At 41.9% G+C, this 21,776-nt stretch overlaps 2 protein-coding genes across 2 annotated transcripts; one reads left to right on the plus strand and one right to left on the minus strand.

The window, feature by feature from the left end:
* The first annotated feature begins 1,797 nt into the window (after nt 1–1,797).
* On the plus strand, nt 1,798–13,171 carry ipo13a (importin 13a). Its single transcript, XM_030774772.1, has 21 exons — nt 1,798–1,863; nt 2,755–2,880; nt 3,274–3,890; nt 4,548–4,688; nt 5,729–5,870; nt 6,103–6,269; nt 7,159–7,279; nt 7,622–7,769; nt 8,150–8,331; nt 8,424–8,450; nt 8,836–8,970; nt 9,407–9,547; nt 9,806–9,886; nt 10,003–10,140; nt 10,625–10,721; nt 11,341–11,393; nt 11,628–11,694; nt 11,797–11,855; nt 12,054–12,143; nt 12,468–12,649; nt 13,075–13,171. Exons 1-21 carry the CDS (start codon nt 1,798–1,800, stop codon nt 13,169–13,171), a joined length of 2,877 nt encoding a protein of 958 aa, XP_030630632.1.
* Nucleotides 13,172–14,198: 1,027 nt separating this feature from the next.
* fzr1b (fizzy/cell division cycle 20 related 1b) lies at nt 14,199–21,623 on the minus strand. The gene is made up of 15 exons (XM_030773983.1): nt 21,458–21,623; nt 19,782–19,925; nt 19,365–19,466; nt 19,171–19,234; nt 18,865–18,992; nt 18,162–18,244; nt 17,509–17,614; nt 17,043–17,120; nt 16,798–16,863; nt 16,417–16,519; nt 15,957–16,138; nt 15,563–15,796; nt 15,110–15,214; nt 14,789–14,881; nt 14,199–14,638 (listed from the first exon to the last, which is right to left on the minus strand). Exons 2-15 carry the CDS (start codon nt 19,854–19,856, stop codon nt 14,597–14,599), a joined length of 1,461 nt encoding a protein of 486 aa, XP_030629843.1. The 5' UTR covers nt 19,857–19,925; nt 21,458–21,623; the 3' UTR covers nt 14,199–14,596.
* Nucleotides 21,624–21,776: the final 153 nt, after the last annotated feature.

The following is a 21,776-nucleotide window of genomic DNA, read 5'->3' on the forward strand; positions in this document are numbered from 1 at the left end:
GCAAAATGACATGAAATATATATACATATAACATATGCAAATTATGTATATTTAAAACCTTGATCACAGAATTCAAAGTCAAAGGGTTGTGAAAGGTTGAAAACTCAAGCACTAGGGATGAAATGTAGTTGTTCAGTTATGACTGTTCAAACAAATGGGACACTGAGCCAGTGACCTTTATGTAGCCTACTTCAAAAAGGCCAACCGCAGAACAAAGAAATGAGGGGGGAAAAAAACTCGGAAAAAAACGTTGAGGGGTATGATGTGATGAGAGAGAAAAAAAATAGATGAGAAAATGTGGCTGGCACATGACAATCTTCATGCTCCTTTGTGCCATGTTCATTAGCACTTCTGAAGCGCATTTAAATAAATTCAAATCAGGCCCCCGAAGTCTCACAACAGAAAACTAATTATCAGATTCAGAGAGAGAAATCTTCAAAAAGAAAATGGGAGAGGGAGAGGAAAATTAAAGACAGAAATTCGCTGCGTGGTATTTCTTTGTCTCAGCTAAACATGGAATGAGTTTAAAAAGCAAGCTAGACCTTGTTTAAAAGTAGACCTTGTTCATTTCTTCTACAATATTCAGTAAGACAATTTTATCTTCGATAAAATTTACCGTAGAGCTGTATTGTTCCAGTTGAATGTCAGATATGATGTAGAGCACCCTTGCAGCAAAATTGCTATTTCTTCAATGTACAGAACAATTTTAATTGCTGTTATTGCAGTTATTATTGCTGTTTTTGTTACTATTACTTAAAACTCCTACTACTTGTACTTGAGCGCTTTGGAAGATCCCGAGTAGATTTCCACTCCTACTGATGTCACTTACTAATGCATATAATGTAAACTGTATCAATTACAGGAGCTTCGGTATGCTATGTCACTGTGAAAAACAAGTAAATAAATGCATTTCAATTTTGTTTCAAGAGAACACAATATTTTGTCATATTCTAATGTTTTCTTTAAAGAGAAAAATATCATGAGACAATAAAAAGCATTCAGAATATTAAAAGAACCTTACCTGTTACAAATGATGCTGTGCTGAGGAGCGCCATTGCACACATAATAAAATGTATTGCTGTTCCCATTTTGGAAGCCTGGGTAATTTTCTTTGTGCGAAAACGGACAGACATTAAACGGCCTTAGCTCCCTCGATGGACTCTTGCTGGAGATGTTTTTTCCGTTACGTTAGTTAGCACATCATCGCTAAAAATATCCACATATGGGTCCAACCAAAGGGAGGGTGTGGTTGTCTAGCTACATCTAAAATGTAAAATGAGAAATGATAATTGAATGAATACAACACATATCTGTTAACTCTCGCAGAACCATAGTCCACAGACATCCCCAGTCCTGCTAAGAGTAAATGAGAGTGAGGGATATCGATTAGGTGATTACTTGGCTCGCCTCATATGTGTGTCATCAGGGAGATCGCGCGTTGCTCCCCCTGCGCTCTCGGAGCGCGATCTGTCATCTGTCACCTCGCTCAGCCAACAACGTGTGTACTTTCGCCGACGAAAGGGGGTGGGTCTATCTTTATGCCCCCTAGTGTGAATTCACGCAGACACACACGCGCCTGTGAAGTGATTTGTGAAGTTATTGAACGATACACTGTTGCTAAAATTTTTCAGATAAAATTATCAGACAATGTATTTGGAGGAGTAGGCTAATTTGGACCCTCAGTCGATAGTTTTAGACTGACTAAGACATTTGCTGATAATCTGTCCGGATCGTTTCCTCGGGTACCTAAACGTCAGGAGTGCTGCCCCAAAAATCCTAATGCAAACCAACCCAAACATGGAGTCAGCACGCACGGAGCAGCTATCAGACGCTTCGGACATAACTGTGGAAGCTGTTGAAAGGGTAAGTAAAGTGTCACAGTTCCGAACAGCACAAAACGACTTTCTCTTAGCCTTTTAAGTTTCAGTTTATACTGTAGTAACATCGATGTTACTAAATCACAAAGCCCGAATAACCTATGCACACATGTTTAATAATAAATACTAACGGCTATTTGTTCATTTCGTGTCAGCACTTCTTTCTGAAGCAGGCTCACGAGTCCTCATCTGCCCCGTTCTGCAGTCAGCGAATCCAGACTCCTTCCGTCTGAATTATGATCCTTTCACAGCCGTTGTAAATCTGTAATTACATTATCAAATGTAATGTAAATTAAGGATGCATGAAACTGAGATTTTCCTTTTCTATTTGAATAACTTTCATTCTTGAACTGAAAAAAAAAAACCCCAACAACTTTATCTCACTTTTATGGCCCATTCTTCAGCAGCACAATGAAAAATCCCACACTTATGTGGAGTACTTGCTTTAGCGTAGGTACAAATAAATAACGCTGGTTACGAGTATAGTTGTATATCCATGTAGTGGCATTTTACGACTCAGATGATCCTGTTTTTCCGTGCAGTATTGTTCACACTAAGGTCATCATGCAGTAACTTGATCTCCACAGTAAGCTGGGCCATTCTAATAATAACTAACTGGTAACATATGTTAGCTTTGCTTGCCACTGGTAACCCTTAACTACTTGTTGTTTATTTTTTCTAATATATGTATTTTGCAGTTTTATTTAAGCCTGGAACACTTGTTTTACACAGAGTCATATTAGTTATGTAAAATATGAAATATGTTCAATTAGCATCTTTCCTACATTAGAATAAGACTGGGACATGGACATGGTTGAGTTTGGATTCTGTGAGCTGATATTAACAAGGCCCTATGTGGAAACATTCTTTTATGCAGGCCCTTCATCAGCTGTACTATGACCCAGACATGGCCCAGAAGAACATGGCACAGAAGTGGCTAACACAGGCTCAAGCCTCCCCACAGGCATGGCACTTCTGTTGGGCACTGCTCGGCCCAGACAAGGTGAGCATTTCAGTGTTTGCTGTGTGTGTTTGTGTGTGTGTCTTTGGGGCGGGGGGCGGTGGCGGGTGGGTGAATGGAACTACAGCCAGCAATGCTGAGTAAAACCTATCACCATTTGGAATCATAGGACGATTGAATAAAAAGAGAGAAGTATTGAAATGTCTCAGCATAAGCTGTATCAGTGAGATTTTGGAGCTGTTGAATCTTAGAAGACATAAAATTCAACATTTTACAAGGACAAACTCAAGACAGGTGCCTCCATCACAGTATGGATGTTTTCCACTGTCTGAGAGAGATGTGTACTGTGACTCTTACAGCACTAACCTAAAGTCATTGAAGAGACAACAGCAGACATGTGGTTCTCTATGGTTACCTATGTTCCTGCCCCCCCAGGTTCCTGAGATCCAGTTTTTCGGAGCCAGCACACTTCACACGAAGATCTCTCGTCACTGGGCCGACCTCCCAGCCGAGCAGCACGAATCCCTCCGTTCTCAGCTCATCGCCAAGGTCGGCCACTTTTCCTCCGGACCCAAGATGGTACTGACTCGCCTCTGTGTGGCTCTGGCCTCCCTTGTCCTCCAAACCATACCAGACACTTGGCCCAACGCCCTCTCCGACCTCCTGCGGACCTTCCAGACGGGTGAAGGCATTACGGGTGCCAACGGCCAGGCCCGCTGCGTGGCCCTGTTGGAGCTATTTGCCGTGTTACCGGAGGAGCTTCAGAGCAGCAGGATCCCAGCAGGTCGTCGTGCCCAACTGCGAAGCACTCTGGCTGGGCAGTGGTCCTCGGTGTGCCCCTTGCTCAGGCAGCTGCTCCGGCAGACGGATTCGCCGTGCCAGGTGAAGGAGAGGGTACTGAGGTGCCTGGCATCCTGGTTACTGCTTGATGTGGCACTGGGCGAGAGCGAGGGGTTGCTGGAGGACAGTTTTGCCACACTGACGGAACCGGAGCTCTTTGACACGGCTGTGGAAACCATCGTCAGTGCTATCTCCCAGCCGGACTGTCAGAGGTAAGTGAGGACTAGCTCTGGTAACTCTATCCAAACATCCAGCAACCTCCACATATCATCACATCACTGGCACATTAGCACTATTTTCACGAGTAAAATCCGCAACATGAACTTGGAGAGTTTGGGCGTTATATCAAGCAGTGACTGACTGGGTTACTGGTTTATGATATGGGTGAAACAAATATCTCAAGTAGTCACTGACTGGTTTTCAGAGGCTAGAGGAACACTTCCAGCTGCATACGGTAGTGTATCATGCTGTACCCTTAGAGTTCAGTATGAGTTGGACCTAACAGCAGCAGATATGAATGAACTCCACAGCTGCTGTGAGACTGCCCTAATTATATATAAACATTACATATAAACAGTTACAAAACCATTTACAGACATCTGCACTTACAGCCCATATGTATATAATACATTACGAAGTCAAGTCTTCTATAAAAGCAGTTGCAAGTCTTTATAACTCTGTGTTATCAGCTTATGATGAAGTCTGTTCAGTCATCAGAGTCAGTTAGTATATGAGCATTATAAACACTACCTTCAGGGGAATTATTATGAAATTATTGAACATTAACATTAAAATGAAAGGTACAGAGGCGAGCGGTGTTAGATTTCAGTGAAGTGAATGAAGACTGGTGGGTGTGATTGTCTGTCCAGGTTCACGGGCAGTCTGCTGAAGATGGTGCCTCAGATTCTGGGCCTCCAGGACCAGCTGAGAAAAGCAGTGGAGGCCGGAGACATGGAGACTTCTCACGGGATCTGCCGCATCGCAGTCGCACTGGGAGAAACTCACTGCAGGTGAGTGAGACTGAAACTGTGTCTTGCTACCTAAATTAAAATTTAAACCTAATAAGCACATCAGACAGGTTTTGGTCAGAGGCATTCAAAGATGTTTTGACTTTTATCCTTTTCTTAGGGGTTGGTTTCATGTTTGTTTCAGACTTTAAACAATAGAAATTGTATTACTTTAATATTCATCTTGTCGTTAGCTTGTCTTGTTAGCTTGTCTTCTCTAACTTGTATCATAATACAACATGAGTATCACAAACTCAGCTCCTTTTTGTTGGCTTCTACATTGATTTTTGGACAGTTGTTAACTGGGTGTCCCTGTGATTTTAGGTATTACAGCATAGTTAAACTATGCATTAAAATATAACATAATTAAATATTAAGATCAAAATGTAAAGCTTCTGTGTGATTCTGTTATGTTTACATTGCAACAGCAGCGTGATGGCTGTATTTACAAAGTAATGCTACGTATAACAAAGCGTGGATTGAAGTGCATGATTTTTATAGAACATTGCCATGGTCAAAACGGAAATTTAGCTGCAACCCAGAAGAGCATATTCAAAAATCAATGGAGGCTCATAATTAATAGAAGGCCAACTTGTCCATACTGAGAATGGACCTTGCTAATGCTTTAAAGATTGATGATAGTGCAGTAATGTCAGCGCTCTACCAAAATGGAAAGGAAATTTTCCGTGACACAAGAAGACAGTTGTATGACTTGCTAACACAATACTTTGTCTACAAACAAAGACATCCTATTCACATGTGTTTATACTGAGTTCATTTTTCCTCGTCTCTCTCAGTATGCCGTCATCTCCCACACTGTAAATCTGACACCTTCACATTGTTTACCCGCAACAGCAAGATATTCATCTTGTATCTGCCTCAATTTTATGGATTGACGTCGTAGACCTGTCTCCATGTTTCTGTTGATTTTCATGCTTCTGGACTTTGTCAACAGTCATAGCCTTCTTTTTCTCTGTCTGTACTTTCGTTTCTCTCTCTCTCTCTCCCTTGCCTATCTCTCTTTCTCTGTCCTCTGTTCTCAGAACCCTGCTGGAGCAGGTAGACCACTGGCAGGCCTTCCAGGCCCTGGTGAATATGATCCTGTCCTGCACTGGTATCCCAGGGCACTATCCTGTGGACGAGACCAGCAGTTCACTCACCCTTACCTTCTGGTACACCTTACAGGTGAGAGTTCTCAGTTCTGAGTGTATGGTGAAAGAGAGGGTTCACAGAAAAAAAAACTTTTCTCAAAGGATTTTTCTTATTTTTTCTTGATTGTGGTGTTTTGAAAGAAGTTAAGAAGAAATGGAAGATATTTAAGTGGACAAATAACTAAAACCGATGTAGGAGACTGATGTGTTTTTCAGGGAAAACAAGTGTTTAAGATTTGTGGGGTTTTATGTTTTTTTTTTTTTAGGATGACATCATGTCATTAGACATGGAGAAACAGACACTTTACCTGCAGGTGTACAGGCCTGTGTATTTTCAACTCGTGGAGATCCTCCTGCAGAAAGCCCGTTTCCCTACTGAACAAGACTACGCCACATGGTCTGCAGATGACAAAGAGCAGTTTAGGACTTACAGGTGAAACCTCCTGAGCAAACTTTTCTTGTTACCTGAGAGACTTTTTTGAACAATCTGCTTTGCTATTGAAAGATAGTCCACAACTACTCCGAGTAAATAAAGGATTTAAATCTTTAAAGCATTCATACATCCTTTGTAAAGCAGGCAAACATCCCGTACAAGGGGCCAGTGAATTTTCAGCTAAGAATTTTAAAGCCCAAAAGTTGTGTCTTTCTCAGAAAATAATATGAATCTTTTTTTAAAAACTTGAGAGAAGAAAATGATCTCAAGACACATTTTAGCACTGACATGGCCTTGTTTACATTCTGGTCCTGTTTGTAAACAGCATTGGTAATGATGTGTTTTGTAGGGTGGATATTTCGGATTCGTTGATGTACGTGTATGTGTTTTATAGGGTGGATATTTCAGATTCGCTGATGTACGTTTATGTGTTTTGTAGGGTGGATATCTCGTATATGTTGATGTATGTGTATGTGTTTTGTAGGGTGGACATTTTGTATACGTTGATGTATGTGTATGTGTTTTGTAGGGTGGATATTTTGGATACGTTGATGTATGTGTATGTGTTTTGTAGGGTGGATATCTCGTATATGCTGATGTATGTGTATGTGTTTTGTAGGGTGGATATTTTGTATACGTTGATGTATGTGTATGTGTTTTGTAGGGTGGATATTTTGGATACGTTGATGTATATGTATGTGTTTTGTAGGGTGGATATCTCGTATATGTTGATGTATGTGTATGTGTTTTGTAGGGTGGATATCTCGGATACGTTGATGTATGTGTATGTGTTTTGTAGGGTGGATATTTTGGATACGTTGATGTATGTGTATGTGTTTTGTAGGGTGGATATCTCGTATATGTTGATGTATGTGTATGTGTTTTGTAGGGTGGATATCTCGGATACGTTGATGTATGTGTATGAGTTACTGGGCCCAGAGCTGCTTAGGAGCCTGTATGAGAAACTGGGCAGACTCCTGACAGACACAGCACTCACACCATCATGGCAGGTCAGTACCACATTACCAACAAACAGAGCAGGTTGCGACGTATCAGCTGTCTCTGTGCACCGTTACGAGGCAGCACACTGGCAGCTGTCAGAAAGGCCAGTGAAAGCACAGTAACTGTTTTTTGTGCTTTGTGAAAGATGGGTGGATCTGGAAAAGAGAACTGTAGCAATAAAAAATAATGATGACTATAATCTATTTCTCTCTCACTCCGCCCCCTCCCTCTCTCCATATTCTCTATCACCCCCCCAATCCGCTCTCTCCGTACTCTCTCTGTCACTCTCTCCCTCTCCCCCTCTCTCTCTCTCTCTCTTCTCCCCTTCTCTCTCTCATGCTCTCATGGAGGATATAGAGACACTGCTGTTTGGCTTCCAGTCTATAGCTGAGACTGTGGATGTCAGTTACTCTGATGTCATCCCCGGCCTCATCGGACTGATCCCGCTGATCACCCCCGGCAACATCCAGCTGGCCGAGACCATCATGTTTACTATAGGTACTTCACACCAAATTAAAGAAGCAAACAAACAAAACTAAACAAAACAAAATAAAAACTTATGTTTCAATTATAATGTCATTCAGAAATCATCCACACAGGAAAAAATTCATTCAGAACCTATTCCAGAAATGACACTACCGACAGCAGCAATTGCTCCAAATCATTTTAAGCTCTTTTGTTGTCATATTGTTCTCATATAATGTGGCTTTATTTGTTTTAGAACAGGATAACTAGCATTTGGCTAAAAAAGGTAATATATTAAACAGTAATAAATGTCACTCTTCTGCAAACATTTGCTTTCCCTAGTTAAGTGCTTTCTCAGTCTGTGGGTATCGTTGAAGTGGCTCTGTTGACCGACCATCCATGTCGTTTTGCAGGTTCGCTGGCGGAGTGGTTGGCAGATCACCCCATCATGTTGGGAAGTGTTGTCCCGGTGGTTTTACGGGGCCTGTCGAACCCTGAGCTGTCTGTGTCCTGCGTCTCCGCCTTAAAAAGGATTTGCCGCGAATGTCGTCACGACCTCCACTCGCACGCCGATGACATCATCACCGCATCGCAAGTAATGAAACGAGAAACCGTGAGCCCTTTTTTTCCCGCCAGAAGAATGAGATAAAGGAAAGTTTTCTCAACCCCTCTTGTTTTCTCTCCTAGGACGTCCTTGTCAAACGGCTCCATAAGGTCAGTTGACGCTACGTTGTATGGATTCTGTTTATGCGGCCATTTTTTCTGTTATTCCAAAATAGTTTGAGAAGATATAATTCTGTTAGTTTTTTATTTCATATTGTCAGTGAACAAATTCCTCATTTTTATTTCCATAAAACAGCTTCTGACTGAGAAATGCTCTCAACGGTCAAAGTGAATGTTTAACGAAGTAGTCTTTTGAATTTTTCCCTCGAGTAACTAAAACTCGCCAAATTACCCTCTGATTTGAAGCAAAAGTGTTGAATGTAAGATGGTTTGTGTATATAATGATACATTCTTCTATTACTATAATAGAATTATAATAATATATAATGGCGTGAGGTTATGTGTAATATAAATTCTGCGTTGTTTTTTTGTTCAGAGCACTCAGTGCATGTGGTTGATGCAGGCGCTGGGTTTCCTGCTCTCTGCCCAGCCTGGTGAAGCACTCCTGAGGAGACTACTGTCTCTGGTCTCCCCCCACATCCAAAGACTTGAGGGGTTAGCAGACCAGAGCGTAAGATCAGAGCTAAACAATTATGGGTTTTATTCATTTTAAAAATATTAATTTTATTAATTTTATTTCTTTTTTGGCAAAAAATTAAAGCTAAAATTATGATAACAATAGTGGGAAAACAGGACTGTACTTGCATCACAACATGGTAACATTTGCTACTGTGCTAATAGTGTTGTATGTTTGCTACTATACTTAGATTCAGCTGTGGATAGTGATTTGTTGACCTCTGTTTAGAGGCCTGGATTTTACCTTAAAACATTCAGCATAATACTGTTTGTGGACTGAAATAGAGGAGTAGTAACAAAAGAACTGAGGAGAGACTAGTTCCTCTGTCTTCCTCTTCTCTTAACCATATTCTTCCTCCACTCCTCCTCTCAACCTCCTCCTTTTATCTCATTATGCCTTGGTGCCATCCTTGTTCCATTCTTCCCTGCAGCCTGATGCTTCCACTAAAACAGCCATCATCCACACCCTGGGCCTCTTGTCCAGTCTGTTTGCTACACTGGACACCAGTAGACCAGGTTCACAGGGCCCAGAGGCTGTCCGAACAGCCCCGTCACAGCCAAACACCAATCCAGTCAGTTATTCTTATTAAGTTATTCTGGAATCATGGTGTTTTCCCAGTGAATTTAGTGTTTTATACTACAGTTACTGCATGGGCTTGGTTTACATTATTCACTGTTCAGTCAGACCTTAGGTTGCCATGTACTGTACATTTCAAGAGTTATTGTAGGAGACTTGTCCTATAAGGGAACATTTTTATACCAATCCAATCATGAATACAATAGAATAAATAGCTGTTATTTCATACTGTTATTTTGAACATGTCTATTAGGTGGTGGGGGTTCTACAGCAGGTTTTCCCTCTTATCCAGAAAGTTCTCAGCAAGTGGCTCAGTGACCCAGAAGTTGTGGAGGTTAGTGCATGTGTATGTACCTGTGTGTATATGCGTGTGTTTATGTGTATGTGTGTGAACATGTGGGTGTGTGCATGTAAACCTGATTCTAATTTGTCATCTCTCATTACACTCAGGCTGTTTGTGCAGTTTTTGAGAAATCGCTGAAAACCCTCATCCATGAGTTTGCGCCTCTGGTCGCCCAGCTCTGTGAGCTGATTGGCCAGATGTACAGTGCCTACCCACAAGCCTCTGCTCTAGACCTCACACGACAGGTCAGAGAAACAGCAACAATGTCAATGGCTGAATATGCTCGGAAAGACATTTGGCATGTGTACACAAAAATATGTCCTTTGTATGAACATTAAGTAATATCAGGGCATTTTAACCCTAGGCTCAATTGTTTATTATACCCTCAGAAAACCTGGTAACATGGTCTGGTCAAAGATTGGTGACATTTTTTTTAATATTATGTTAAGATACTTTTTGCTGCAGCAGTGACAGTTATGGCTAGATTATTGGTTTTGCGCATGTAATACAAATGAACATACGAAACTTTCATATGATTTGATTTTTTCTGCATTTGTGAGTTTCACAATAATTTATCACAACTGCATATGTGAACAGTACTGGACATCACCACTCTCTCTCTCTCTCTCTCTCTCTCTCTCTCTGTCTGTCTCTCTATCTCTCTCTCTCTCTCTCTCTGTTTGTCTCTCTCTCTCTCTCTCTCTCTCTCTGTCTCTCTCTCTTGAACAGCTGGTTCACATATTTGCCTGTGAGAGGGAGTACTTCCCGCCCATTAAAGCCCTACTGGAGCTCATCACAAGCATCACCATGGCCATTTTTCAGCATGGTAAGAGAGCAGGTGTCAGCTGTCCCGCCATTGTTTTTTAGTAACATGGAAACAACGGAAACAATCCTAAATGTTTGTCTTTAACTTTATGGCACGGTATGTCTCGGGGGTGTTCAGATCGGCCAGATTTCAAAACCAGGCCGAGTTTCTGGGCCAGAAATTTTTGGCAGCTTATTTTCATTTACATATTTACATTTGTTTATATCTTCACTTGCATTTATATTTACATTTACACTCTGTGTGGTTAGCAGGATGTTTACAGTGCTATGAAGCAGACTAATATATATGGTAAAATGTCCCAGTCCTGCTATACCGTATATATCAGCATTCATGATATGTCTCTTATCCAATCAAATTGCTTGAGTGAAACTAACTGTTGTATGATTAGAATCTGACTGTGGTTGCCACTGGAGATTGCTGATTGAATAGGTCTCACTTACCTTGTATTTATGAGTAGCAGCATTAGTGGAGTAACAGCATCATTTACAGACTGAGAATACTGTTGATTATGCTATTTTATAATAATGACCATTTTAAGTTAAACACTGCCCAAAATTCAAGTGCGATTTCACAAAGCGCATGCCACTGTGGTTATGACTGTATGATAATGCTGTTGCAGGTTCCAGGGACCATCCTGATGTGGTTGATTCATTTATGCAACTCCACGCTCAGGTGTGTGCTTGACCTTTAGATTTATCCCACTTTCCCACTAATGCCCAGGACCTCAGGCCTGCTTACAAGCACCTGCTCAGTTAAAGATCGGTTATCGACACTTCAGTAATTTTATTTTCATTTCTCTTAGCGATCTTCCATTTTGCTAAAACCGTTTCTGCATTTTAAATCGGACAACCAGTGAGCTGTTAGGTTTAATTTGTTTTTCCTCGTTGGTGTGTACTAATTATACAGGTCCTGAAAAGAAAACCAGACTTGTATCTGTCAGGGAGTCCTGACATTAAAGTGGTGTTCTACTGTGGTGAGTTAATATAGCACAAATGCATTGCTACTCTTACGATTTAGGTGACATTTTTTATATGTTGTTTGCTCATTGGTAAACGCTGCCTTTCCTCAACCGCAGGAATCTTGTCATTTAAATTCCCAGAGACTCCCACTGTGAAGTCCACATGTCTCCTTTTTGTAAGTCTACATCCGTGTGCACTACAATAATATGACCATCTGGTTTGGACCTTAATCAGTAGTGTCACAAGAGTTTGCAGTATGAACATATGCTGTGACAAGGGGGTGGCTGGGTATTAAGATTGATGCTGGAGACAAAGCTGCGGTGTAACCTCACACTGTCCCTTTCTGTCTGTGTCTCTGTGTCTTCCCGCTCAGACAGAGTTGATTTCTCACTGCGAGGACATTCCAGCCGTGAGTGAGGTTCTCCAAGAGGACGGACAGCTTCTCCTTCAGACCCTGCTGGAGGTTGCTTCTCTTATTCCATAAACTAACGCACTAATACTTCTCATACATTAATGCATTCATTTTGCACCAATGGTTAACGCACAGCCCAACCAAAAGAAAGAGTGGCAAAGAAAGAGTAGCTTAAGCTGTCACTTTTCTCTGAAGTTGTTTTGTAGTGAAGTGGTGAAACAAACAGTAGATTAGCGGATGTTCCACAACTTAATACTCAGCATATAAGAGGTTTCTGGAACAGTGTACCTAGATGGTACTAAACATGTACACACACACACACACACACACACATCGCTTTGAATTCATCAATGGTTATGTTTCTCCACCCTGCAGGCTATAGGAGGGCAGGCCCCACGCAGCCTGACAGAACATTTTGCGGAGCTGCTGTTCTCCCTCAGTAGGCACTGTCGCAGTCTGCTAACCGTGGGCCTGAGAGAAGCTCTACTGCCCCCAGGTTTCCCCAGCATACACGTCAGCATGGAGCAGAAAGACCAGTTCTGCCAACAGGTCCTCAGGTACAGACAGATGGTACATTTATTCTGATATGGAGGGACAATAAGCCAAACCTCAGATGTGAAGATACACAGTAGATGTATGTAAAAGTCACAGGCAATACAGATGATCTAACGAACAGTTACTCCTTTAAAAATTGTCAAAAATTTGATAGGTTTTTCAAGCTACACAACAGTTAGCTGTTAGATTTATCAATCTGAAAGTACAGAATTTCTGGATGATTGTGTACGTAACCAAACACACCCTCGGGTAAACACGACCAGTTTGTCAGAACTAGATGTTAACCTAGCTCTCAGGAGTTGGTCCGAGTGTTTGCTGAAACTTTCACAGTGAAAAAACAGGTTAGCAAAACACATCTCCCATGTGCTAACAATATCAAAGAAACCCTTACTCATTGAGGCTTGTGACTCCCCTCATACTCTTTCAGGGAGCAGTTGAATAAAAGAAGGATGAGAGAGATTGTGAAGGAGTTCTCCCTGCTGTGCCGAGGTCTACAGGGAACAGAGTACGCCACTGACTGCTAAATGGACACGACACACCACAAGTCCCAATTCACTGCTCCCACGCAACTCATCACTAATTGCTATCAAAGGGCCAAGAAATGCAGGTCTTCCAAGTCTGACTTCAAAAACATCATGTTTTTGATTTGCTTGGACAATTCTGTTAGCTAATTATTTTCAGTACTCAAGTGTTCAAAGTTTATGTTATATATATTAAATATAGTTTGTCACATATTTATTAAATAGTTATGACTTGTTTGTCGGATGGATTCTTATTTGTCTGGTAGTAAGGTGGATTTTTGATGTGATTTGGCTTTTTTTTGTTGTTGTTTTTGTTTTTGTTTTGTTTTATTTTGTTTTGCTCTTTGGCGCTTGCAGTGTTTGCTTTGTTCACACCGTGTAGCATAAAGGCATTCAACCCACTGTTTGATGAGGGCACATCACACAAAGTTAATGTTTGTTTGCTAAACGCATGTTCTCAGACCTGCCGCACAAGTGGTCCACAATGGGGCCCTCAACAGTGGTCCAAAAAAGCTGAAAGTCTGCAGTGAATGTCCATTTTGACATACTGTATACACATCAGACCAAAGCTGATGTCACCTGCTGTGATGCCTTCTGTCTGAATGAGCTGGTTTGATGACGCAGACCAACAGTAGACAGATGACGAGAATATTTATGTGAAAAAAACATTTTTTGGACTGTCCGACAACACTGAGATTTCAGACTAAACACTAGTAATGAATGTCTAGAGGCAGTGAAAATGTCATAAGCTACTTATAAATGACTGATGGTAAATTTAAGACTTGGTCCTCTGTGCTTGGTAAACCATGCTGTGTATGCTAATTTGGAAAAGATGCACACAAAAACCATAAATAATTTAAACACAAAGAAACATGTCAGCAGAACGTAAATACTGACAAGTTTACTGCATTAGTGTTTATTTCACATGGAGATCTATCCCATAACATGATTGTGTACACATATAAAATATAGAAAATTTCCAGAATGGGCCATTGGTCTAGCGCCCCGTGATTGGAGGAGCTAGAACAATGACAGGAGTGCTTATAGATTAATTTCTGTTTTCCATTAATACTTCTACTCATATAATAAAGTATCTTTTGGACACCCACAATGTACAGTATAAAGAAGACAGATTTGTTGACGTAAACAAAGAGCCCTCACTTTTGGGGAGGGGTTAGGGTTTTAATGAATGACTTTGCATTTCTTAAGAAAGAGAGTGGGGCATGATGGGATCCTGTTCAGTAGAAAACATGGGTGCTGTGTGAAATTCCTTGGTCTGTTCTCCAGATTAATGCTGGGAAGGATGAAGACCATGAACGCAGTGTGTATATTTATGCTTGTGTGTGTCTGCATCTTTGTGTTTCTTTTTCTGTTTCTGGGTTTCTCTCCATCTTCTCAATAGCAGATCCCTTTTCTACTGGTTCATCACTACCGTATCCTGGTGAACAAGTTCAACACCGATTTGGATTCCTAGAGGAAACGAGGATAAAATAGGGAGTCAGGAGATGTTAAAAAGTATTCTGACATATCTGAAATCATTTCTGAAGTCATTATCTGAGGTGTATAGATCCACTGTGAGTAAACCTGTGAACGATGAATCTATGTATGTGGACGCCTGACCTTTGTGCAGCGTGTTTTACTGAAGACGTTCCAGAACCTCAGGGTCTCATCTCCTGCTCCCGTGACTATGGCCTCACCGTCTGGAGATACTGCCTGTTAAAGAGACACGGTCTGAGCTGCTGTACATGTTGCAGCACAGGAGTAAGCGACTGAACACAGGTGGAGCTTAGACCTTTGACTGTTCTTAGCAGGAAAGGTCCTTGTTTAACACTGGGAGAAAGCTAAGGTAGTTTTGGGAACCTCATTTATATACAGAACTTGCAGTATGAATGTGGCCACAGTGATCAGGCTGCTAAAACAATGAGTGGCTTCTTCACTCACCAAGTAGAGGACGCGGTAGGAGTGTCCTGTTAGCTTGGCAACCTGTGTCAGTGAAGGGTACTTCCACACCAGGATCTGGTTCTGAGAATAGCCATGCGTGCTTACCTAAGACACATCACACATAAACATTTACATTCCCCACTGAGTGAAGACATGAAACTAGTGTTAGGTTGAAAGTGTGTGTGTGTGTGTGTTTGTTTTGCTAAGTTGGGAGGACATCTCACTGAAAGCACACTATCACTGACAAACTCAGTCAAAATGATAATACCTACTAGTAAAACCCACTGCATCTGTGTTTTCTTCAATGTTGTTATTGGTATAACTAAAGTGAAAGTGTTTTCGGTTGGGGTTAGGTTGTTATTTAGGGTTAGTTTCAGCCCAGAATGTAACATACAAGGTGTTTGTGTGTGTGTATATGTATGTGTATGTGTATCTGTGTGTGCGACTCCTCACCAGTTCATTGGCGTGTTTGGACCAGGCCAGGTTGCAGACCTGTGAGCCGGTGTCTGTGCTCTGCAGGGCTTGACCCGTCAGCGTGTTCCAGAAGCGGAGGCAGCGATCGGCCGTCCCCCCTCCCGACGCCAGCAGCCCGTGTTGGTGAGGAGACCAGGCGATGGCTTTCACGGCCGCCAGGTGGTCACTGTACTGCTGCACTGGCAAGAGACTGGAGCTGTTCCACACCAACAGCTAAAAACCAACACAGCCACATGTACCCATCTGCACCTGAACTCACAAATCATTTTCAACTCCATCCTAAACCTCAGCTTTACACTTTTTTAAATCAAACTTGGATGAAAATTCAAGAGAGTTCATTGTGACACACCTGTGCATTCCAGAGATGACGTACCTTGTTGTCATTGCCACCGGAGGCCAGGTGCTGGTGATCAGGAGACCATTTTAAACCACAGACCTCCTGTCTGTGGCCCTGTAGCCTCCTCTCAGCCATGGGAGGCGTCCTCACGTCCCTCTGAAGGATGACACGGTCCCGACTGCCTGAAGACAGCTGCTCTCCGTTCCACGCCAGTGCTCCTGGGAGGAGAGAGAGAGAGAGAGAGAAGAAATCTCTGTTTAGAGTTTTCCAACATTGTATGATATTACAAGAATATTACAGTTGCTTGATTTCTAATGGAAAAAAATCACTGTTCTTCGGGTCCTTCACGTCTGATGATGGTGTGTAGGATTTAAAACGTTAAATAAAACAAGCAGTCTCCATGGCTGTGCTGTTGCCATGGCGACAGGGGCTAAACAGTGGTGGGGGATTGTGGAGTGAATTGGAACAGATTTCCCATATGGCCGGTGGCACTGACCTACTCGTGCCGAATGCCCCTCCAAACTGGTCAGCTTCCTCCCTCCCGCTGCATCCCAGATCTGCACCAAACCCTTATGGGTTCCCACGGCAACCAAGCTTCCCTGAAAGGAGCAAGAAAAAATACAGAGCTTAAACATGACCTCCGACCTCGCTAAACTTACCAGCTATGACACAGACACTACAATATGAACATGAACATAACAACTTCACAAAACAGCTCTAAACCTCTCATTAGTAACTTAAGTAAACCATTCTGTAAATTTTTTCATACATGTTTTGGAGATAAAGCAATGCGGTGCTATTCCAGGTAAAGAGGATGGTTTGTTTGTGGGATAAGGCATTGGAATCTAAGGTTTTCCCAGCATAGTTGATCACTCACCCTTTCATTCCAACACACCGACGTCACTGAGTCCCCGTCCACCGATAAGTCACACAACCTCGTCACCTGCACAGAAGGCCACACAGTGACACGCTATAGAGATCCGCCCCCACAATCAATCACATTACGCCCACTCTGATATGGTTAAATATGCATGTTTTACAAATGTTCACCACACCAGTAATTATCTAAAAAATAAGATCACCAGACCAACCATGTGGTGTTACATTTATACTCTCTCTCACCTGACTCGTACAGGCACTCCACAGATACACACAGGCTCCAAGTCCAACACTTAGTAGATTCCCAGCAGACCAGTCAACCTATTTAAAAAAAAAAAAAAACCCCAAAAAAACAGGACATTCGTACTCCAGCAGACGACCCACTGTACAGCATCTACGTAACACCTGCATGTTACTATGCAAACCATAGTAAACACATGTGTGGTATGACATTTTTTGTATATATCGATTACTTTTAAGTAAACTTCAAGAGAGTGCTGTTTATGTTATAAACCTCTAAAACAAACCTCTAAACATAGCTAATTTACAAATGTTTTTTTGAAGTGGGAGTTTTTGAAGTATCATTAGACTGAACTACACAGCTGGCCTGTGTAGACAGGCTGTGAGCCCCGGCGTGTCGTCCCTCACTGAGTGTGAGTGACTGAAGGCACTGAATGACTGATGGGCACAGTCAGACCCATGGCCGTACCAGGTTGAGGTAGAAGTCGTCCTGCAACTCCGGGGCGTCCAGCACCTTGAATGGGATCTTGGAGATCTTACGAGCTGGCTTACGAGGTGAGCGCAAGAGCTTGTGACTGTGAATACACACACACACACATACAGAAACACACGCTTAAAACATGCTCAGTTAAAAAGTGTTTAAAAGTTGTTTGTTGTTGTTTATTACAGAGTTTAAAAGAGAAGTAAGGAACAGAGAGGAGAGGTGCCGACGGCAAATGAACTGTGTAACTACCAGCTCAGAGTTCAATCAAAGCTATTACACAGGGCTCACACACTGCCTGAGAGAAAGAACACTTTTTTTTAACTTCAGTTTGAACAACAAGCCAGTTCTCAACAGCTTGTGTTTATTTATGGGATTTCTTTTTGTTTGTTTGGTAAAGAGTCAACACACCGACGGACTTGTTAGAACTTGAGTAACTTCAGCAGAGGAGGATGCAGGGTAAAGGAAGCCATGGAAGAATACTGGGACAGGTCCCAGTTAATCAACCGTTTCAGCTCCACTGCCACCCAGGTCTCTGCTCCAGAACCCAGAGTCATGTGCTTGTGTTAAGACTGGAGTCCCAGACTCTACACAGGTAAATTAGGGTTAAAAATACAAGGCAGTGCAAGCTCGCTCTTTACCTCTTGTTACTGAGAGGGGAAAGGGAGTAAGGTGAAACTTCATTGCCACTGTCGAAAGGCACTCTCTTAGTGTGGATAGTGTACTGGCAAAGAAAGAAAAAACACATGTTATTCATTCATTCTCCTGTGACTACAGCCTAACCTATGGGCATAAAAATGTTACCAGTGTAAAGCATATAAGTCCATTAATATATGTTTATTGGTTCGGGCATGTGGGGTAGGTTATAGACACAAGGACTATCGCATTGAAAAGGTCCATGAAACTTTTCCACTCAAACTGCAAACTGATGAAATGACATAAACAAAAAATAACCAATTTGATGTTGTTTGAAGGGGTAATAACTTTTAAGAACTATTAATAACAGATTGTAAGCACTAACTGTTTACTTCATCACTTGATGTTAATCATAAATGCCATGTTTCCTTTCCTTTATGACAACAAATTCATCAATCAGCTAGTTAAAACACTCTGATGCAACCCCTAATCTAACCTGCCTGTGCTTCAGCTTCAATATGTTTTTTTCCTCACTGATGCTCTTCCTTTTTTGTTTAGGCATGACAACTGCTTTTGTAAAGTACTGGACAAAATGAAAAGACGTCACGGAAACACATAAAGCCGTGGGTTTAGCTCCGGTAAGCCCTGCAAGTTGAGTAGACCTCTGCAGAGACGGTGAGGACGAGAGCGTCTGCTGAGATGACTCACCTTAAAGAGGCTGTGTGTGTTCTGGGAGAGCACTGCGTGTCGCCGGTCATCCGTGTGCGGGTCCGGCACGGTCTCGATACCCGCTCCCAGCAGTTCGTTCCTCAGCAGAGCAGCGTATGCCACGGCATCTGACAGAGAGGGAGGGAGAGAGAGAGGGAGGGAGAGAGAGAGAGAGAGAGAGAGAGAGGGAGAGAAAGGGAGGGAGTGTTTAACTGTCCATCTTAAGTGCAGCAACTACTGTGAAGCCAAATGTTAAACAATGTTAACAATATAATGAAAACAAAGCAGCAGAGACACTTTCTCTACCTTTCCCCGTGTCTGCTCCTGCATCCTTTGACCTGTGATTCTGGCTGGGAGAACGACAGTTTTCCTAAAGAGGAGAGAGACATATGGCAGTGAGATCATGGTATATATCAAATCAAGACACCAAAACATGTTTTCTTTTTTGTTTTTTTGTTCCTTTTTTTGGATGCATGCATGCATATTTGTGTTTAGCTTACGTTCGCATAATGAAAGTTGATACTCCAGTTGCTCCCAGCACGAGTAGGAATGAATCTGTCCCCTAGCTTCACACTGAGCGGACTGCAAGTAGCATAACCTGACTAAACAGTTAAACGCACACACAGACATATCTAGTCAAATCTAGAGTACACTACCTGCTCAAAGTGTTCCTCTTCTATTTCAGACAGCAGTGACATTAGTCTAGGCACAGTTTGAGGAATTTTTTTTTTTTTATGATTTCAGGAGACATCTAACCATAGTTACTGATTCTTTGTTTTCACACTGAACACCTCTGCATCAAGATATTTACTAACAACAACGGGTCTTTGCATAAGCACTTAAAATGTCGATTTACAAATCCTCTACATGGTCGAATCCTTCACATGTTTGGATCCTCTGTCTCCTGGATGACTTACCTTGGCTGGCTGACCCTCGGGGAGGTTCTGGTGATTGATTTGCCTTAAGAGGCGTCTTTCATAGTCCTGATCCATGGCAGCTGTGTCCAATACGTTCTCTTCTCCCTCACTCTGCGCATGCAGCTCCCCGCGGGCCTCCCATCCCTGCACGGCACAGAGCTGCAGATCAGCAATGGCAAACACTGGCTTGATAGACACATATTGACCCAATGAGAAATTAGCTACTGAAAGGAACTGGCTTGGACTTAAGTACGACATGGTCCTTTTCAAAGCTGTCCATTTCAGCAATTGTGCCAGTTTGCTAAGCTACATACAATCTATATATTGCAAAAGGACAATGTTTTCTTTGAAGAGGGAGTATCATATTGAATTATGAGGACAAATAACAAGCACACTTACTTTCCTAAATGACAAAAAAAAAAAAAAAAAACAATAATAAGAATCAGGTTGTCTGAGCCTTATCAGACATATAGTATTTTTTCCTCATGAACAACTAGACACTGTCTTTATTCCAGGAGAATAACGCTTTATTGTCGCTAATACATTTATTATTCTTGATAAAAAGCTGTAGATATTGCATATATCATTGAGTCCTTAGGTGGACTGGTCTTGACAAGGTCGATCATGGCGTGATTCTTCAGTCAAACTAATGCTGAGTTTAGTTCAGATCACTGTCCGCTGCTACGTTCTTCTCAGACCATATACTCCGGGCCCATACCACACAACGGACTCAACATCTGATTAATTCCTCAAATCACACAAAGCACGCGTAAGCGCTAATGTATCAATCCACTGCGGTCCAAGTCTGAGCTTAATAGTATTCAGTGTTAAATACGATTTGATGATCGTCTCGTGTAATAAATGGTAAAATAACTTTATGCAGGCAGTGTTCATTACCTTTTCATTGGGTGCAAACAGCATTTTTAAGAGTTGCTGCGAGAAACATAAGCTTTCGCTGTCACTTAGATCTGTCTGGTGACAAACTCATGTCTGAATGAACAGTACAAAGGGGAAATCCTTTGCTATGTCATATTTTCTCTGTCCATTTTTTGCAGTTCCGACATCGGTCAATCGCCACCGTTCGACCTCTTGATAAGTCCCTCATAGTAGTTGAATAAATTAGCAGTCACGATTATTTTGATCAGTTTAATAACACAGTTGTGAATGTGTGATTTACTAACTAACCTGATGATGATCAAAGGGCTTGACAGGCGAAATAACATAAACAGACCAGTTCTATGCACCGTGCATTTAAAGAGACTACGCTCATTTTTGGGGCAAACCAGCATCAACCATCTGGGGCAACGCAGAGATAGCTGACGGGTTAATGCTAACTAGCTAGACTGGACCAAGCAAGTTAGCTTACTAGCCAGACAGTGATCATTTAGGTCCGTAAAGCTGGACAGATGACAAGAACACATTGTGCTCACCAAATTTAACCTCAGACTCAAGTAAAGAAAACTGATGGGATGCAAATGAATTATCACAGCAGTTAAGTGTACTTGCTGACAGGCTAACTGAACCTGCTACGCTGACCACAGTTGCCATGGTAGCTTGCTAGCACTGAGAAAACTGCATCAAAACCAAGCAACATCTACCTCTAAACCTACATGGCGTGTAAAAACAACCAAGTGACCACCAGCTAACTGATTCCATTTTTTTTCCTCTTAACTTACCCAGCGCTCTTCAAGAAAGTCACTGGTACATTGTAAAACAGGAGCAGTGAAAATATAGATTTAAGTTATTCCGATGTCAAAGTCACAGCTGCACAAACACTACTTGTCAAATACAGTCTTTGCTCTAATTTCTGCTGTCACAACAAAACAGACGCAGTCGAAATTTCCCTTCTGTTTATGTCTCACTTCAAGATGGCGACGAAATCAGCTGTGATGCGAGAAAAGTGGAAAAGCGTCTCCACAGCGCCTCAAGGGGTGCTCTTTGCTCCAGTACATTTAGTGTGAGCCCTCTTGAGACCTTCATTAGATATGTCAAGAC

Source organism: Chanos chanos, chromosome 5 (genome assembly GCF_902362185.1).
Source record: "Chanos chanos chromosome 5, fChaCha1.1, whole genome shotgun sequence".
In the NCBI taxonomy this organism is placed as follows: Eukaryota; Metazoa; Chordata; class Actinopteri; order Gonorynchiformes; family Chanidae; genus Chanos; species Chanos chanos.